This window comes from Trematomus bernacchii, unplaced genomic scaffold (assembly GCF_902827165.1).
Source record: "Trematomus bernacchii unplaced genomic scaffold, fTreBer1.1, whole genome shotgun sequence".
Lineage (NCBI taxonomy): Eukaryota > Metazoa > Chordata > Actinopteri > Perciformes > Nototheniidae > Trematomus > Trematomus bernacchii.
This window is the reverse complement of record NW_022987708.1, coordinates 1172469-1192914: the sequence shown is the minus strand read 5'-3', so window position 1 is coordinate 1192914 and position 20446 is coordinate 1172469. Positions and strand designations below refer to the sequence as shown.

At 40.2% G+C, this 20446-nt stretch overlaps 1 protein-coding gene across 1 annotated transcript; it reads left to right on the top strand.

The window, feature by feature from the left end:
• Window positions 1-1609: 1609 nt before the first annotated feature.
• Window positions 1610-19169, top strand: lonp1 (lon peptidase 1, mitochondrial). Its single transcript, XM_034140774.1, has 21 exons — window positions 1610-2144; window positions 3076-3164; window positions 4529-4648; window positions 4765-4930; window positions 9743-9856; window positions 9952-10013; window positions 10522-10651; window positions 12377-12460; window positions 12551-12619; window positions 12704-12855; window positions 13670-13808; window positions 13899-14077; window positions 14855-14942; window positions 15178-15300; window positions 15440-15556; window positions 15734-15874; window positions 16714-16879; window positions 16959-17036; window positions 17117-17244; window positions 18064-18228; window positions 18447-19169. The coding sequence occupies exons 1-21, from the start codon at window positions 1623-1625 to the stop codon at window positions 18600-18602; spliced, it is 2988 nt and encodes a 995-aa protein (XP_033996665.1). The 5' UTR covers window positions 1610-1622; the 3' UTR covers window positions 18603-19169.
• The last annotated feature ends 1277 nt before the right edge of the window (window positions 19170-20446 follow it).

Here is a 20446-nt window from a genome sequence, read left to right as displayed (position 1 = left end):
CCGGAAAGTGTATACACTGTAGCCAGCCAGAAACTGTTTTGCAGGAAATATAGTACTAGCTTTTCCAGACACTGAAGAAAGCAAAATTCCATGACTTTTCGCTATCAGGGCTGTTAGGGAAAACATCAGGCAATATGTATGTGAGATTATTACGTTTCTAAGAGAAATTGATACATTTAAAATAATCTAGAGTTTTGGTTCCTTTTTTGTTTTGTTTTGTTTTGTTTTGTTTTGTTTTGTTTGTTTGTTTGTTTTTATTTGTTTTTATTAATTTTGTTTATTGTTTTCTGCATAGTCTCTTGTCCACACTCCAGTCCAGTTGGTGGCGGTAATGCACCTACAAGTTGGTTTGCCAACCGCCAATAAACACCAAAGAAGAAGAAGAAGAAGAAGACTGCTGTCAGTTGGAGTGATGACATCATCGTGTTCCATTACACAGGTGTTTATAGTTGAGCTAACGAGCTCTGTAGAGATCAAAGGTTTGCATTGTTCTGAATGAGAGATAAAGCTCTTACATGTGAACGTTTTGTGGAAGAACCATAACAGATATCTGTGAAATTTCAAAACGTGAAGCATGTCAAGGAAGTTGAGTATCTGAAGTGTAATTTTTGTGTACTTTCGGGTTAATAATGTGGCCTTTTTGGCAGTTTAACTACAGTAAAGGTGTGCGGCTGCTGCTGTGAGGAAATATCAGCCTGAAATTACAATGGGTTTTAATGGAGACATGTTGAACGTTTTTGTCACTTCATGCCCTCAAGAGCCATTTTGTTTCATTATTTTGCTTAATTATTTGTCATTTTTCAAGCTACGAGATGTTTTCCTACGTTTGTCATGAAAAATTATGTCTCAGGAATGTAGGGTTTGGGAATTATGGCAGTTTTTAAAAAAAAATATGAAGGCAAATTTCAAGATTTCCTACCCTCTAGCTGTGACATCACGCACTCTAGTTAATGTTCAAATCTGAAGAAAGCCTCTTTACCAAGGTCTGAACAATGTTTAATATCTCTAAAAGTAAGAATCAGATTTAAAAGTTGTGTTACACGAATAATGTCAGAAAGATGTGTAACATTTTAAAGTTGGAATGAGGTTTCTGAGTGAAAGTATGAATGAACAGTTAGCAGTTGAAGTCGCATGAAGATTGTTCAAGTCTGAAGATTTTCTCCATTGACTTCAATGGTTAAAAATGTGATGAATTATGGGATGTATCTCTGGAATTATGAAAGTTATGAATGATAAAAGTAATAGCCATCGATTCCCGACCGAGCTGAACGTTTTGATGTTTGAACGGAGTTTCTGCGATGTTGAATGCAGGAGGAGAAGAGGTGCAAAGTTCCGGCGGAATAATAATAATTTTGTCCGTAGAAGAACATATAGTGGGAATGCTGTATCAGCATTCCCACTAAATAAGTTGTGTGGTATGAATAAAGGTATAGAATAACATAACAAATGTGCTCATTTGTATTCCACCCTGCGCTATTGGTAAACCATTTCTCTGGCTAACCTCAAACTTTTCAATTAACCTTCAAAACATTCTCTAGCAGTCGTTGCATAAAAACATTTGTACGTCATCAAACGCTGCCGGAAGAACGTATGTCACGTGCGGTAGAAAGCTCCAGATCAACATGGCGACCTGCATGAAGATGCTCGGCGCTGCTGGACAGCTCCACAGAAACTGGGCTAGTTTAATGAAATTAAAATGTCCCGGCAGCAGCAGTGGCATCAGTCGGACCCTATGGACCGACACACCCGCACCGAGCCGGCTCCAGCCCCCCCGGTTCTCCTCCAGCTCTCCGCTCAGCTCCGCGATGAAAGCTGGCTGCAGGCTGACCGTCAGACCTCACCGCTGGATGCGGGTCGGTGCCGTTCTCCATGGACGGACCGAGCTACTCTCAGCGAACTCTCCACCTTACTGGGTCCAGGACAGGATGTACGGGAACCGGGCCGGCGGCGCGGGGTTCTCCGGGGACGGAGGGGACAGTACCGGCTCTGGGGGAGAGGAGTCCGGGGGAGAAGGGGGAGTACCGTATAATGGACCACAGATGACGGCTCTCACCCCCATGATGGTCCCGGAGGTGTTTCCGAATGTCCCGCTGATCGCTGTTAGCAGGAACCCGGTGTTCCCCCGCTTCATCAAGATCATAGAGGTGAGGGGCTGTGCTGCGTTCAAGGACACGGGATGATGCAACCACACAGCAACATGTAATCTGTGGAGGAAAACTCATCATCTCTCTCTTACTTTATCTTAATGTCTCTATGTGTCTCTTTAATATTCTATCTGACTCTCTCTCTCTAAATACAGTCTATACAGTATGTCTCTCTTTATCTGTCTCTCTTTATCTGTCTCTCTCATATGTATCTGTCTCTAACTGTCTCTAAAATTCTAATTTAAATAGCTTTATTGGTATGACCATAATGACATTATTGCCAAAGCATTTTACAAATATGACAATGACAATAGCATCTTTACATATTCATTTGGAAAATACCCTTAAACTATTTCCTTTACTCCATCCCGTTTCTTAAACGTTTTAAGTGACTAAAAAGAAAAAGAACAACATAAATCATTATATTGCAGGATATAACACATATTCACATAATACATAACTAAAAATTAAACAAAAGAGATGTAAATTGAGCATTTCAGTTAGATTCCCTCATGTTGTGCAGGCAGACGCATAACTTGTCTCATGTAAAAGTGTGTGTCTGTCCCTCAGGATGTGGCATGTTGAAACCTATAGGGTAGCAATATTCCTCTTCTTCTTCTCCTACTAGTATTTTTAATTTTGAGATGTCATAACGTTTTTGAAACCTGGGATTACAGAGTTAAATACATGTTAGTTGTTTCATTGAACGTTTCACATTTTAGAAAGGAGTGCATCTCTGACAAACAGCTTCTTTAAATATGGAAAATATGTTGATTAGATGTGTAAGACAGAAAATGAATTGTGGATGGAGACTTATTATGACGAATCATGTTGGGTACATCAGATATTTCAGCAGAAGACCAAAGCTCCTAGGTCTGTGTTTTCAGTGCTGAGTCGCAGTGTGTGATGAGTGTGTGTTTGTTGCTTTCAGGTGAAGAACAAAGAGCTGATGGAGCTGCTGAGGAGGAAGGTTCGTCTGGCCCAGCCGTATGCCGGAGTCTTCCTGAAGAAAGATGATAGGTAAGTGGAAACATGGCTGCTGTGATCACTGATGGTCGGAGCTTTAGCACTTTTTTGTGTGAAACTTCAGTGTTAATTGGATAGCTTGTCTGTATGCTCAACATTTATTTTTGTTGCAACTTCACAATAAAAGCTTTGGATCAATTTGCCAATAGGAGACTTTTATTTTGAATCAGCTTCAGGAAGTCAGAAATCAGGTTTATTTACATATTTGCTTTGGTGCACATGTAAACACAATAAGATGAATTAGGTTTTAAAAAGGAGCAAATATTGAAGAAATATAAATTTTTTTTTTACAAATATAAAATAAATATTTACAATAACTACATATATATATATACATTTTTTCGAAAAATAAGTACGGCAAGAATATGACTAATTACTCGGAAAAATAAAACATGTGCAATAAATCAGAAATTAAAGTGAAAGAGCCGTGCACTTTCAAAATAAGAATTATCGAACATAAATCTGCAAAATTATACTGTATAATTTGCCAGGTTATATTTTGTAAGAGGAATGGTTACATCATGTAACACATGACGTAACGCATAGTTAAGCTAGGCTAAATGAAATGCTCGTTGATACTATGGGTACTTGTAAATGTCTATAACTATGTAAATGTATCCTGTAAATATAATGTATGATGTCCTTTATTGTTTTATGTTTCATGTGGAACCTATATGCTGCAGGTCTCCCTTGAAAAAGAGATCTATGATCTCAATGGGACCAATCTGGTTAAATAAAGGTTTGAAATTAAATGAAATAGTAATGTGGGAGGGGTTAATAGTCAGTGTCAGTATTTTCAACTGTTTTTGAAAGGGAGTACATTTCTGTGACATTAGAGGGGCTTTATTAGAGTCAGAATCATCTTTAAAAACAGGTTTATTGCCAGGTAGGTTCACACATACACATACTTGCTTTGGTGTATGTGCGGTTCATACATAGACACAGTAATATACATTTAATTGTAAGAATAAAATATCACTTTTATAAAAACTATTTTAACATTAAAAAATATAGAGAAATATTTACACAAAATCTAGATATGCAAAAAACTAAGAACAGAAAATATAATTGGTTGTCTTTTTTTTTGTCATTTTTTACAGTAGTTATTTTTTAATATATTTATTTTTGGTTATTTTCTTATAATTTAATTTCTCTTACTGTGTCTATGTATGCACCATACAAGCAGATTCCTTCCTGGAGGACTTGTTTTCATCTTGTCTTTGGTCTGCAGATAATCTTTCCATCCATCATTTGTATCTGCTTGGATCTACTTTAATGGGCAGTGTGTCATGAAGACTAATCAATGAGTGCAGTGACCTGTGAAATGGGCTAACAACACGTCTGTGTGTCTCCTGCAGTGATGAGTCAGATGTGGTGGAGTCTCTGGATTCCATCTACTCTACAGGCACCTTTGTCCAGATCCATGAGATGCAGGACCTGGGAGACAAGCTGAGGATGATCGTCATGGGACACCGCAGGTTAGAAACGGGCGTAGTCATTGGTTGGATAGAAAATGTATAGACTTTTTCTTACAAGTCAAACAGTTTCCGTACCTTGTGTGGACCTCTGCTCTTTACATGTTATCCTTTGTCAGGATCCGGATCACTAAACAGCTGGAGGTGGAGCCTGAGGAGGTGGAGGCGGAACCTGTGTTGTCCGAGTCTGAGACAGAGTCCCAACCCAAAACAACACCCAGACGCAGATCCAAACAGAACCGCAAGGACGCGGCGGCCCCTGCAGCGGAGCAGGTCCAGGAAAAGGTTTGTGACATCTGAAGCCTTTACACATGCTGTCGGTATGTAACAACAACAACACGCTCTCCATCTGTGACCTCCATCCTCCATGGTAAAAATAGCCTGATTTGAGCTGTGTGGCCATGAGTGTATTTTTTCAGCAAACATTGATTTAAGCTTTGAGTGCTGTTCGGCTAGCCTCCGCACAAAGACCACCGGACTCTGGGACAGTTTTTTTTATCACAAAGGCAATAAGATTGTAGACTCCTGAACCCACCACTCACATACTGTATGTCAAACTTTTTTTCTTTTTACTTCTGTATCAAAATCTGAAATCCTTTATAACTGTGTGAAAGACCCGAATGTATGCACAAGTTTTAGACCAATATCACTTATAAATTCAGAAATCAAACTTATGCCAAAGTAATAGCTCGACGATTGGAGAAAGTCCTTCCAACATTAGTTCATTATGACCAAACAGGCTTCATGAAAAACCGATTCTCATCAGATAATATCAGGAGACTACTGCATGTTGTTCATTTTGCAGCAGACATAACATCGCCTTGCGCTGCATTATCAGTTGATGCTGAAAAAGCTTTTGATAGGCTAGAATGGCCATTTTTGTGGCATACAATGCAAAGAATGGGTTTTGGGGCAAAATGTATGATTATGTTGAAGATCCTATATAATAATCCAAGTGCTATGGTTCTGACAGGCAATCAGTGGTCACCTAGATTTCCAATTCTACGTGGCACACGGCAAGGTTGCTCCGTCTCCGCGCTTCTGTTTGCAATTTCTCTAGAACCGCTTGCACAGAAAATAAGACTATCCAAAGAAGTAAAACAGATAGTTGTAAAAGAGACAGACCACAACATTTCGTTATATGCGGATGATCTACTACTGTACTTGGACGAGGTACCAACTACGCTTCCTAAGCTGTTAAATATTTCTACCCAATTTAGTTCAATATCTGGTTACAAGATCAATTTGAATAAATCATGTCTTTTACCCCTCAATAGTGCCATGGTTGAACTAAACCTAAATACAGAATTGCAGATCGTCCAACACTTTTAAGTATTTGGGAATCGATATATATGCCTCATTAGACACAATAGTAGCAAAGAAGTACAAAAGAATGTATACAACAATTAAAGATTACCTAAAAAAGTGGATTAATATAACAATTTCTTTAGCAGGACGAATTTGAATCGTAAAGATGAATGTTCTACCAAGAGTCAATTTCTTAGCTAGTATGTTACCTTTATCTCCACCAGACGGTTTTTGGGACAAACTTCAGAATAGGATTTCAAAATATATTTGGAAAAACCAATACCCAAGAATCAGATACAAAGTTCTACAATATGACAAAAACAGTGGAGGCCTTAATGTTCCCAATCTCGAGCTCTATTATTATTCCTTCACGCTTCGAGCCTTGAAAAACTGGATGGATGAAAGCACCAATGTACCTTGGATTAAAATTGAAAGAAGTATAGTCTATCCCCTTAAACTTGGTGATGTCTTATTTTCTGCCATGTCGCCATATGACTGTATGCAAACATTTGGACCAATTATTGGCCAAGCTGTGAAAGTGTGGAAACATGTAGAGAAATTGTGCAATTGGTCTGTAGATTGGCATAGTAACATACACATTTTTCATAACCTGTACTACGTATTGGAAAAAAAGCAATCCAATTCCCACAATGGCAAACCCGAGGAATAGGAATGGTTACCGAGCCCCAGTATTAAACGGGCCCTGGGGCTGAATTATTAAATACCGTGGTACCGTTAAGCTCTGACGTTATCGGTCTTTTTATCGGTACTGGAGACATGTAAAAAATATGTCATGTGTATTATTGCTACACAAACATTATGTTGCAGTTTTAGTGTCGCCAACTCCGTTTCTAATATGCAATAAGACTACGAAATGCATCTATGATTATTTTCGATCTTTCCAATCCAGACGAGAGATCTCTCTCTCCCGCCTGTGTGCGAGGGGGCGGGGCAGTTTACACACACGCTCTGCTACATGCAGCAACACACACACACAGAGGAGATGGCGGAGAGAACGCGCTCCGAGGTGTGGTTAAACTTTACCCGTCTCGATGTGGACAATGCTCGTTACCAAAAGTGCAATAAGAGTTTAGCATGTAAGGGCGGTAACACAAGCAATTTGTCTAAACATTTAGCAAAAGTGCACCACATTCAGACGGAGAAATGCACCGGGTTCGACTGTCTCTCTAGTAGCTCTGTAGCCCCATCCACGAGTAACGTTTCCACGTCAGGTGTTATGTATGCTAGCAGCAACACACGGAGCTAACTCAATTATACAAACATGGGTTAATGATTAGAGGCAACTGAGTTATTTATTTTGTTAAAGTTTCAGCTATACTGTCATCAGATTATTTAATACGATTTGTTAAAACATTGTTGTTTCTTTTGATGTGAAATATTATGTATTTAAATAAAAAGAAATGTTAGTTTTGTTCACAATTTGTTAGTTAATTTACCTTATTTTTTCTCTCCAAAAGAACCGATAAAAGCACCGTTAAAGGACCGGATCGATAAGCGGTATCGATAAAAGTAGTAGTATCGTTAAAACCTTAACGATACCCATCCCTACCAAGGAATAAATTATCTTTCTGACATAACCAACGACAACGGCTTGATGTCCTTCCAATAATTGAAAGACACGTATAATGTGCCTGGCTCTTTTTTCTTTTTCTATTTGCAACTACGTACTGCCATGCGCACATATGGAGTTCCTTGGAATCAACCTCTGCCAATACATCAATTAGTTAAGGTCATATTAAGTTCAAACGGTGTGAGCGGCACTACTTCATATATATATATATATATATAAAAAGCTGCAAGATAAACTAACTGGATATATTGGCATCTCTGCAGTATGGAACGCAGGTCTAAAAAATGACACGCAGACTATTGATTGGAAGAGAATATGGAATAATATCTCCTTAACATCGCGTAACCACAATCACCAATTGATACAGTATAAAACGATACACAGATATTACCTGTCAACCAGAAAATGCTGTCAATTAAGGATGATTCCAAGCCCCATATGCCTTCTCTGTAACCAAAAGACTATTGGCACATATGTACACATGGTTTATGAATGTACTGCAGTAAGAACGTTCTGGAAACAAGTTATTGACATTGTATCTGAGATTATTGGAGTTCACATACCCTGTCTCCCAAATATTGTATTGTTGAATGATGATTCTTCTCTTGACCTACAGAACCATCAGAAAAGGGTGCTTTTCGCTGGTCTAACAGCAGCCAAAAAAATAATTGTAATACGATGGAAACCCCCACATACTTAGACCTATTATGCTATATTGGAAAAATATATTGTAGGGCCATACCTGTACAAAACATGTCTGTGAAGTTTTTTGCTTAAAATACCAAACAGATCACCCATTATAGCCATGCCTCATACTGCTCATACCACTCTTTTGCAGCCCTGTTAGAGAAACGCGGATTTTGGGTCCTTAGCTTGAAAAAAAAAAAAGATGAGGCGGAGCTAATGCCTGATCAGAATTCTACCGGAGATAAAGTTAAATTCTGCTGTGATAAAACGCCATCCTGTTCGAAACCACATCAAAAATTATTTCTGAAACAGTATGGAGCTCAAATGCTTTTTCTCGTGCGGGTTTATCACAAGGTGAGTTCCTTTTTTTATTTCCTGCTTTTTAAAGACATGTGCTCTACAGAACAGGTTAGCTCTGAGTGTTAGCGAGGCTTGCTAATGTAAACTAAAACGAGATTACGTCCAAAACACGTCAGGCATTGTTTCTGATAGTAACTTTCTGTGGGTCCGCCGCCGATTTGACGTCAGATCGGCAGCAAATCTGTATCCGCTCGTTGTACCCCCGTTTTTAAAAGATTTGGGTACGGAGGAAAAGAGAGAGGGTTTTATTTTCTGACACTGCGTGAGTTCCCCGACGCACCGGGGACACATATTTATGTATAAAAGACATCACAAAGTGCATTTTGCATGATAGGTCCCCTTTAAGTTTAAACAGATTAAATGTTAAGTGGAAAAAAAAGGAATGAATGTATTTGATGTGGATACATTGTTATGCTATAATATAAATAATATATATAATATAATAGATAGATGAACTCAGACGAATGCAAACAAACATCAGGTAGGATTTTCTGTGAAATGGCAAGATGGGTGGGAAGGGGGAGGGACAAGTGGCATGGGAAAGGGATTCCCTATATTATTTTTTTTCTTTTTGTATTATTGTCTATATAATTTGTATCTGTGTATATAAGTCCCTCTGCGAGGGCAAAAAACAATAAAAAAATTAAAAAGTTGGTCACAAAAAAAGAACTGTGTTAAAGCAGCAACAGTACGGTGCAGAAAAATAAAAAGGGTTGACTAATATATTAATATTAAACAATAAGGCAAAGTTCACCATGGTAAAAGAGATACGTTGCAATATTTAAAAACATAAGTTAATTAAGACAATAACACCTTTGAATGAAATATATAAATGCAATTACATTACCCAAAGCGACTTAAATACACTTAATACCGCATGCGGGCAGTCCCCACAGGAGCAATTTGGGGTGAAGTGTCTTATCAAATGACGGCACTTAAAGCAAAGAAGTACAAACAAATAAAAAGGTCGCTCTTTCTCTCTGTTCAGTTCTTTAGACATATCCACATTTTTCAGAAACTGTTATATAGAAGCCACAAAAGGGCAATGACGGTGCTTTATCCAATGGGGAAATTCATCTAGCTGTAGTAAAATGATGATGAATTGTAGTTTTATATAAGGTTGTGATTTCAGCTCTGTTGTTTTTTGTCAGATTTCAGAAGCAGACCTGACTCCAGAGCTCCAGCCTCTGTCCTCCTCTGACATCCTGATGGTGGAGGTGGACAACATTCAACACGAACAGTTCACCGTCACAGAGGAAGTCAAGGTACAGAACTCACATTCCAGGGAACCAACAGGAGGGAAATGGAAAGATGAAGAAACTAATCTGATGTGTGTGTGTATGATGTGTGTGTTCTGCAGGCGCTGACCGCAGAGATAGTGAAGACCATCAGGGACATCATCGCTCTGAACCCACTCTACAGGTCTGTCCTAACTCCTTACTGCATTATCTGTCACAATCTGTCATCAAAACGTTGTATCATTTTCATTTTGGTTGTGATTATTTAGATTTAGCGATTTATACGAACATAGTAACACTTTAGCCTGTTCCCATTTTTCTTTCAGCTGTATCCACATCATTTTTACATAGAAAGAAAATATGAATACAAAAACAATTAAATAAAATGGAGCAGGTGGAGAATTGTATGCACAGTACGGCAAAATTATTGTAATAATGCATTTACACACTAACCTCTCTTTTTTTATTAACATTATTTAATTTGCTATTCGCAGATTTCGCACTTAGCCTTTAATGTTCTTAAGGCAATTTCGATGTAACTTTTCATTTGCCTTTCTATGTGAGAATGTAATGTGTAGTCAGTATTTGATTAAGTCTCAGATCAGCAGGAAGGTATCCAAATGTGATGATGCTAAAATATAAGCGGTCTCCTTTCTGAAATGTTCTTGTGTGTGTGTGTGTGTGTGTGTCAGAGAGTCGGTGCTCCAGATGATGCAGGCTGGGCAGAGAGTGGTGGATAATCCCATCTACCTCAGTGACATGGGAGCAGCTCTGACAGGAGCCGAGTCCCAGGAGCTGCAGGACGTCCTGGAGGAGACCAATGTGAGCATGACTCGTGGTTCATATACAATTAAGCTGCAAAACCAGCCAGTTAGACTTCAACAACTCTATCCTAATCGGAAACAATCTATTTAGATGTGCATCATCAGAAAGGGATTATTGCTGCCCAGTTTTTCGTTTTGAGCCCGTCAGCCACTAGGGGCAGCATTTAGCCCATTCCACAATTGAACAAAAATACACATGGCTCAGTTTGAGTTATTGAGACAGTTTTAAGTGGGTTAATTGCCAATAAACTTCTGGTCTTCTGATAAAGAACAGCAGCTTTTCTATTTACATGTTTTATATCTTCACACACACACACACACACACACACACACACACACACACACACACACACTCTGTAGATACAGCTAAATGAAAATGGATATATTATAAGTTTGTACAATGAAATTTAAGTAAAAACTAAGTAAAGAAAATATAAATAAACAAACAAACAGTATACATACAGTTTATATACATATATCAGGGTTTCCGTTAGCCGGTAATTACTGTTTTTTTTTTAGCTGGTAAAATGTATTAAAAACCGGTAAATTCAAAACCTGCCGGTCAAAATGTCCGGTAATAATTAGGGATGTTCCGATCGATCGGCCGCCGGTCATTATCGGCCGATATTCACTCTTAATAGTTTGATCGGCTCTATAAAGGCCGATCAGGAGAGCTGGATCTGATCGATATGGACATAAACGCGAGTGAAGTATAACCGGACGCGAGAGAGAGATCAGATCAGCTGCGGAGTCTGACGGAGACACGCAGCTCTGCATGATCACCTGAAGCCGCGCCCACTGTTTAGCGAGCTGCATGAGAAACTGACGGGCTGTCAGGAGAGAGAGGGAGGGAGAGAGGAAAAGAGAGGATCCGTTTCTCCCGTGTTATTATTCAAAGTTAATGTAAACTTTTGAATAATGTACTTCATCTACTACAAGTACCGGTAGTTTGTTTGAATGTAATAATTATGTTGTTTGTGGAAGCGCATCATTTATTGAAAAATGAATCTGAATTTTTCGATCTGTTACGATTATAAACTGAAGCAATATAAAAATGAGCCCCATTAACTGAGTTTTAAATATCAGCATATCCGGTCATAGTCCGGTAATTACCTGCTAACGGAAACTCTGCTACACAATTCTTATTATTATTATTGAAACATGACCGGTAAGTTTCAAATTTGTCCGGCAAAATAAATTCTGTTCGGACATTTGACCGGCAAGAAAAAATCCTTGCGGAAACCCTGACATATATATCTACAGAGTATAGAGTACACATAATACAAATACACAATATAAATATATACAGAATAAGTTAGTCACACTTTAGCAGACTAACCTACTGCTACTAGATAAACTATAAACATAGGATATATACGAACGAGGATGTGAAAAAAAGTTGAATTTCTAAAATAAAATGTAATACTTTTTGCATTATACTGTATACATCTCTATAGTGTATTCAATATTTATAGTTTTGTTAATAGTGTTTGTGACCATTAATACTATTGAAACTGTATATACTTTGGATATTTTGTATCTGTCAAATATTTATACTTTAATTCTACCTATAAATTAAACTGCTCTTTGCTGCTTCTTTTGCACTTCTGGTTAGAACTGCAGTTGGTTGTCCCAGTGCAATGATAATGAAGTTGAATCTAATATAATACCTTCTTGATGTGTCGCGTGTAAATGCTATGAAAGCTGCTGTGTGTCTCTGCAGATCCCGAAGCGTCTGTACAAGGCTCTGTCTCTGCTGAAGAAGGAGTACGAGCTGAGCAAACTGCAGCAGCGGCTGGGCCGAGAGGTAGGGGGTCGTCACTGAACATGGAGGCTTTATACACCGCTCTGCTGCACCCCCCTCACTCCTTAATGTGTGTCCTTGCTCTGCTCACAGGTGGAGGACAAGATCAAACAGACCCACAGGAAGTACCTGCTGCAGGAGCAGCTCAAGATCATCAAGAAGGTAGAGAAGAGCGTCCGTCTGTCCGTCACTGTGTCCCTCAGACCTGCAGCTTCATGTGTTTAATGTGTGTGTGTGTGTGAGCAGGAGCTGGGTCTGGAGAAGGAGGACAAAGAAGCCATCGAGGAGAAGTTCAGAGAGAGGCTCAAAGAGAGGACGGTCCCACAGCACATCATGGACGTCATCAACGAAGAGCTCAACAAACTGGGGCTGCTGGACAACCACTCCTCAGAGTTCAAGTGGGTGTTGTGTATTTCTTGTCCGATCAGTGTAAGACAGTCTTTGAATAATTCTGTCATTTGGTTGACTTCCATCTGGATACTTCATGACTACCCTCTCTAGGATAAACTTAAAGTGTCATTTATATTCGTAAGTTCTTGTTTGTTTTTGTATTGTTATATTCTAATTGTTACAAATGGGTTTACCCTATTCCAGGTGTTGACATGATTACATGTGACAAATCATACATTCAATTTTGACTGGCAAGGAAGATTTGAAATTAATAATAATAATGTTTTGAGGAAGTAACTTTTCTCAGCAGGTTTGCTAGTGGTTACATGCTTAGGCTGCACAATTAATAATCAACATTTATTTTTATCACAATCGCAATACGGTCTAGTGCAATATCCAAATCGCAGGATGTACAATATTTGTTAAATGCTAAATATGTATTAAAATACAATTTCCATAAAGTGTTGTGGAGTTGCAGAGGTATTCCTGCCAAAACATGTTCGGTACAGATCCTATTTAAAAAATCACACCATAATAACTTATTCTCTGAAAAAGAGAAGTATAAATAAATCGCAGTTTGTTTGTTTTTTTCAAATCGTGCAGCCAGGGTACATAGGGTGTGTTTCAGAGAGAAACACGGACAGTAGACAGAACTTGGATGCATGTAAACGGGTCATTATTGCAAAAAAGATTCCACAGGGAAGCTTTAATGTTAAAATGTACGTAGCTTAGCTTCATCATTAGTATGCCGCTGTCGCTCTGTCAATATAACCGACCAATGAGGATAAACAAACCAACCTCAACAACTGCTTTGTGTTTCAGTGTAACCCGTAACTACCTGGACTGGCTGACCAGCATGCCCTGGGGGACCTACAGTGAAGAGAACCTATCCCTGGCAACAGCCAAAGACGTTCTGGAGGAAGACCATTATGGGATGGATGATGTCAAGAAGCGCATTTTGGTTAGCAACACACAAACACATACCGTTCAAATATCCACACATCAGAGCTTTTTCTGATGCAGATGAACATGACCTCCTCTCTCTCTGCAGGAGTTCATCGCAGTGAGCCAGCTGCGGGGCTCCACCCAGGGGAAGATCCTGTGCTTCTACGGGCCCCCGGGTGTAGGAAAGACCTCCATCGCCCGCTCCATAGCCAGAGCCCTCAACAGGCAGTACTACAGGTTCAGCGTGGGAGGCATGACTGATGTGGCCGAGATCAAAGGACACAGGTGTGGAACGCTTAACTGCTTTTATCATTACGGAACGTCCTAATGATAGCTTACACTGTCAGTATCACACACATGGCTCCCTCTCTGGGCAGGATTGGGTCATTCAATGGGGGAACATTTGGATAAGGACTAGAAATAACTGGATGTGATGAGTTACAACTACAGATGCACTAAAAAAGGCAAAATGTTAAAGAGGCCCCATCATGCTTGATGGGGTTTTCTCTTTCCTGTAGTGTATTATATAGGTTTATGTGCATGTAAATGTTCTGCAAAGAACAAACAACCTTTTGCTTTTGAAATAACCTCATTTAAAAATATATGTATTTCTAATATGTTAACTAATAAAGAGCAGGCTGTGTCTTTTATAAACTAGCATGTACAGGCTACGAAATAAATTATTTCAATTCCTCCTCTCTGCTAACGCTGTGGTTAAGAGATGACAGGACCAGAAGCTGGTTGCTTGCAAATTAGCTACAGTATTAGCATAATGAGTTTGGTATGGCTGTGTAAAACATATTGGTTGTTGATAAAAGGGGACAGCAAGCTTACTGCGAGTTAATGTGCTGCTTATTCAGTAAATGTTTCATCAACAGCTGTTACTGCTTGCCTTACTGGTGGATTTAACATCATATTGTGCAAGAATAATTACACTTTCTTGTTTATTGGCTAATATGTATCATCCAGATATAGTTTACAGTATAATGTGAGTCCCTTGTTATAATTTGATGAAATATGGGGGCATGCTTTATCTTAAATTTGATGTGGGTGTGTCTGCAGGAGAACGTATGTTGGTGCGATGCCAGGGAAGATTATCCAGTGCCTGAAGAAAACCAAGACCGAGAACCCTCTGGTGCTCATAGACGAGGTCAGTATAACATGTCAGTTATCTAGCTCTCAGCAGCAAGGGAGCGGGAGTCAATGACTGTTTGCAGAGCCCTGAAACACTGCATCCTAACCACAGAGCCTTGTTTATGTTAAGTTTATCGATATTGAACGTTTTGCATGTCAAAATGGAACAACATCGACAAATAACTCCCTTGAATCCCGAGCAACACTAACTTGGTTCCCAAAATATCCCTTATCGCCCCTGTCATTACCAGGTGGACAAGATGGGGCGCGGTTACCAGGGCGATCCATCCTCTGCCCTGCTGGAGCTGCTGGACCCCGAACAGAACGCCAACTTCCTGGACCACTACCTGGATGTTCCTGTAGATCTGTCAAAGGTAAAAGCGTGTCCTCTTGTGTACATTTCCCAAGTCACTGCTACGTAGTGCGTAGTAAAGCTCCTGTGGAGGTTTCCTCAGAACAAAGTGAAAGGGTAAAAGTTGTGTAAGCCTGCCTTTCTCGTCTGCTCCATTCAAGATTCTGTTTATCTGCACGGCCAATGTGATTGACACCATCCCAGAGCCCCTCAGAGACAGGATGGAGATGATCAATGTGTCTGGATATGTGGCCCAGGAGAAACTGGCTATTGCTGAGGTAACACCAACACCAACGGATATATATATATTCATAGTTCATCATTTCATGCTATTTTGCCTGGTGTTGTTGATCATTGTTATATAATTGTCATGATGGTGGTGGTGTTTTCTCATAGATTTGGTAAGAAGTAGTTTGTAGAAAATGTACTACATCACTTTTTGTCTGTGTATCCAGCAATACCTGGTCCCTCAGCTGCGCTCTCAGTGTGGTCTGACTGAGGAAAAGGTTTCCATCTCCCCCGACGCCCTCAGTCTGCTGATCAGGCAGTACTGCCGGGAGTCTGGAGTCAGGAACCTGCAGAAACAAATAGAAAAGGTAAGATGCTTCTTCTGCTCTGGCTGTTTTCAGAGAAGAACATCCCTGCGTGAGCCAGAATACGATCACGGACCTCATCAACATTTATCAATCAGAATGTGATGCCCAACGTTCGCTCTGGACCCCAGACTGAAAAAAAGTCCCCACCCTTTTCAGGGAGGCCCTACTTCATTTTCACAGTAGCTTTTATACTGTTTTGATAGCTTTTGTTCAAATTTCACCCCAATGTATTTATATTGTGCTAACTCGTGCTACACACTATCATAGGCAAGCCTGTCCTCTCTGTGAACACACACACACACACATCTTACGGCCCGTGTCCACAGAGCGGCTTTTCTGGCTTTTCTGGGCATCTCCCAGCGTTTTGTTAGAGGATCATGATCTGCGAACGAAGATGAAAGTAAAAAACACTCACCGGCAGCAACCCCTCAGTGCCCCCCCCGGCTGATCTGCTCCACATACCGGCCTTCCGGTCTTTGTTATGACAGCTTCTATTTAAAAGACACGGTCAAAACCAAGCTTCTCCTCATATTCCCCGTGTGACGTCACCGGCGCTTTTCTCAAAAGGTGAAATATGAATCCAACAGTGGCTAAAACGGTGTAGCACTAAGAAAATAGAGGTCGGGTGCAGCGCTTAAAAAGGTGCTGTGTTGACCCGGTCCCTGATGCAGCCACTGGGCTGACACTGTAAAAACCTTAACAATACATTATTTTAGTGAACACTGATGATACTCTATTTTCTAATGCAGAGTTTTTTTTAAGGTTTTAAGTTTAAGTTAATTGCTTATTCAATGGCACATCCTCCAGTGTTTTTTTTACCTTTTCCGTCCGTTTCTCAGGTGTTCCGTAAGGTGGCGTTCTCCATTGTGAGCGGCGAACAAACCATGGTGACTGTTACCCCTGACAACCTGCAGCTCTACGTGGGTAAACCCATTTTCACAGTGGATCGAATGTATGACGTCACGCCACCTGGAGTGGTTATGGGGCTGGCCTGGACTTCTATGGGTGAGAGACACACGCATACACACATCAAACCAATACCAATAAAAGATACAACATGCTGAAGGTCTGCCTTTTTTTGTAGGGGGGACGACGTTGTTCATCGAGACCTCTCTACGGCGCCCTGCTGACCCTAAAGGAGAGGGCTCTCTGGAGCTGACCGGTGAGTGGGGGGGTTTGTTAACTATGTCTGTTATGTTTAGCTGAACAGAGCATCTTTAAAGTGCTGTTGTTCCTCTACAGGTCAGCTGGGCGATGTCATGAAGGAAAGTGCAAAGATCGCTACAACCTTTGCCAGAGCCTTCCTGATGAACCAGGAACCAGAAAATAACTTCCTGGTCAACTCCCACCTGCACCTGCATGTCCCTGAGGTAACCATGGAGAACTACTACTGCACTATATGTGTTTAGTTTTCTTTCCACATTCTTACTTATACATTACTAGTGACAAATAGTAGGTAAATACATTTTATTTGTGCAGCATTTCATCGCGCAAGTTTGATTTGTGTTTACTGGCGTCCCTCAAACTAGACGCTTACCTCCATGTAGACACCAACAACGTTTCATTAGCCATGGCCAAAATCACTCTTTCTGCTGCCTTGTACATAGTGTGGAAGTCACACAATCTTCAGATTAAGGACATGCCAAGCAATTGTTTTAAAGCCTTTATATTTCTTACTGTCAGAAGTTAATCAGCTGCAAATCAAACGTGTAGCCTGAGAGGTCTGCAACAGAGTTTAAAAGCGGGAGTTGGTGTGTGTGTTATTGATTGCTCGGGGTTAGACAAAAAGAGGCCTAGGTCGTCAGCATACAGGGAGACTATGACAAAACATCTTAGTATTATGGGTTTCATTTTCATATTGGAATGTCTAATATTTGTTTAGTTTTTCTTCCAATTTAGAATATTTATTATAGTTTCATTCACTCATAACAGTGCATCCGTGCTATCATTACTTATAGGCGAGCAAGGTCAGTAGAGAGCAGTCTTTGCATGAGATTGATGTTACGTGGCTTAAGACGTTTTCTGGACCCAGTGTTGTAGAAATAACATTTGATAGGAGTTTTGTTGGACGGAAGATTATTCAGATTGACCTGATTTGAAAATCCTGTGATGGTATTAAAAATCCACAGTAGCTGGCAGCAATGCTTCATCTTATCTGTTTGACAACAACACTTGTTACTTATTTCCAGGGAGCCACTCCTAAGGACGGACCAAGCGCCGGCTGCACCATCGTCACAGCACTGTTGTCCCTGGCAACCAAGCGGCCGGTGCGTCAGAACGTAGCCATGACAGGTGAAGTGTCACTAACTGGAAAAATACTTCCAGTAGGAGGCATCAAAGAAAAAACGATTGCGGTAAGTACAAGACGCACCCAACCAATCGCATCAATCATCTCAACGCCCTGAAACAGCTGAGCCAATCACAGATGTTTCTGTAGGCTACGATTTTGGATGAATTGACAACCTGACATAAAAAGCTTTCAACCCCACTTCTCTCAGGTTAAAGCTATAATTTTATTTTTTAAATTAGTATTTCTCAATAGTTTGACCCGGATTTTGCGTGTCTCCTTTAGGCCCGTCGTGCTGGAGTAACCTGCATCATCCTGCCAGAAGAGAACAAGAAGGACTTCTCTGACCTGCCAGACTACATCAGCGAGGGCCTGGAGGTCCACTTTGTGAAACACTACAACCAAATATACCCCATAGCCTTCCCACAGGACCAGTCTTAACCAGCTGTTTTGATCTACAACACTGAAACCAAGGCAAGATGGACCAAGACTTATTTTCATGGAGCTCCAGAACCAGTTCGATGCCACATTATGGTGATTTCTATTCTGGTTATAGTTGTAGTAAATATGCAGTTTGGATCAAGATCCTATTGTGGAGAATGGTGCTACATTATCTGTTCCAAACTCATCCAGAGGAACAGGGGCTTTGTGATCACACAGACATATCCAGCTTCAGCCTCCACAAGAACTCTGAATGTAGGAAGACAGTGTGATAGCAGAAAACATCTCTGGACTGAAACCACGCAACCAACTGTGCCAACGATGGATATACACAGTAAAGGCCCAGTGATGATGATGGTGATGATGGACACTGGCCGGTCACCGCAGGATATGATGTCATCGATGATCAGAGGTTGAGGTGGCCATCTGGCTGCCAGGCAACCTCTTTACCCGCAGCTGTCATTAGACAGCGCTGTGGATGCAGTCTTTAACACAAATCTAATTTTTATACTATTATATGCAGATCTGATGATGATGATGTTGAAATAAATTAAAATATAAAACATATCTCTGCTGGCTGCTGTTCTTTTTACTTATCAACCTGTGAACCTTTTAATGAGTGGTGCCACTTGATTACAACTTTTGCGTAATATCGTGTTTAAAGTCTTCAAAGCTTGTGTTTTTCATGAAAGAGAAACCTGTCAGCTAGTTAGGTTCGATTGATGGTTCCTTATGTTTCCATTGCAAATCAACTTTTTATTTGGATTCATGGTGCATAAGGGGGAAGATAACTTTTAAAGTTTATTTATAAAGGCTAGATAAAATAATCAAGAACCTCAGAAGAAAGCAGCGTTCTGAAAGAAGAGTGCGCTTTGTGTTTTACACGCAGGATAAATCAGATGCTGCAGAACACAGAGCTGTGAGTTTTACATCACTTCAGTCATGCATTATTTTATACTTCAGTTATTATCCAGTGGAATGTCCTTACCTACTGGCCTAGTTAAATCAAAGTGGTTACTTTTTTTTGGCTGGGCAGTGTAGTTTTACACACCATCTTATTTGACTTTCTCAGGACTTAAAACAGTTTTTTGGGGGCAGACCCCCACAAAGAAGAAAAATGTTATACACACGTAAGGTCATCATTTTAACAGTGTTGTATGCTCATCCGTGAGCAGAGCATCAAGTTGACATGTTTATTACAGCTGAATGCGCGATTACCATTTTGTTCAGCAAAACGCCTCACAAACTTAGTAAGATCCAAAGCTTTAGTGCGTTTTGATTCAATGCTGAGTACAGCCAAACTTGACAGTCTCTTCTCTGTCATTGTAGACCGCAAATACCTCATTCCTTCAGTACTTGGGTCCGAATGCTTCTCGTTTTGCGCCGTCCCGTTCAAATGAAATCGCCGCCAATCATATTTCCACGTTTTGCTCTTGTCCAACACAGCAGGTTTAGGATTTGGAGGCAGAGGAACATCACAAGCTGTCAGATTGAGACGGTAGGACATCAGAGAGGCCACGCCATTGTTCAGAGAAGGAAACCCTATGTTAGATGAATGCGGGTACATCTTCTCATGACTGATGTCAGCAGGTGGAGGGCTCGGAGGCAGTGGGACCTCCTCAGCGAGACAGTGCACAAAGTGTTTCTTTGACTGAGGTTGAAAGCTGCACGAAATCCAATTAAGACATGCTTATAATGTCCAAACATCAGTTTCAAACCTTTATTAAAAAACTATTTTGTGCTCAAGATAACATCTTACAAATCTTATATTTGAAATAATTTGAAGTCTAATGCAAGACTTACCTGTCAGTGTTATTATAAGGACCTGCCACGCATCAGCGTTC

Bases quoted from the DNA above. Each gene is read 5' to 3' on its own strand.
- lonp1 (XM_034140774.1), top strand. From the start codon at position 1,623: ATGGCGACCTGCATGAAGATGCTCGGCGCTGCTGGACAGCTCCACAGA. The intron at 10,652-12,376 runs GTGAGCATGACT...GTGTCTCTGCAG, and splicing joins ACGTCCTGGAGGAGACCAAT to ATCCCGAAGCGTCTGTACAA. The intron at 17,245-18,063 runs GTAACCATGGAG...ACTTATTTCCAG, and splicing joins TGCACCTGCATGTCCCTGAG to GGAGCCACTCCTAAGGACGG.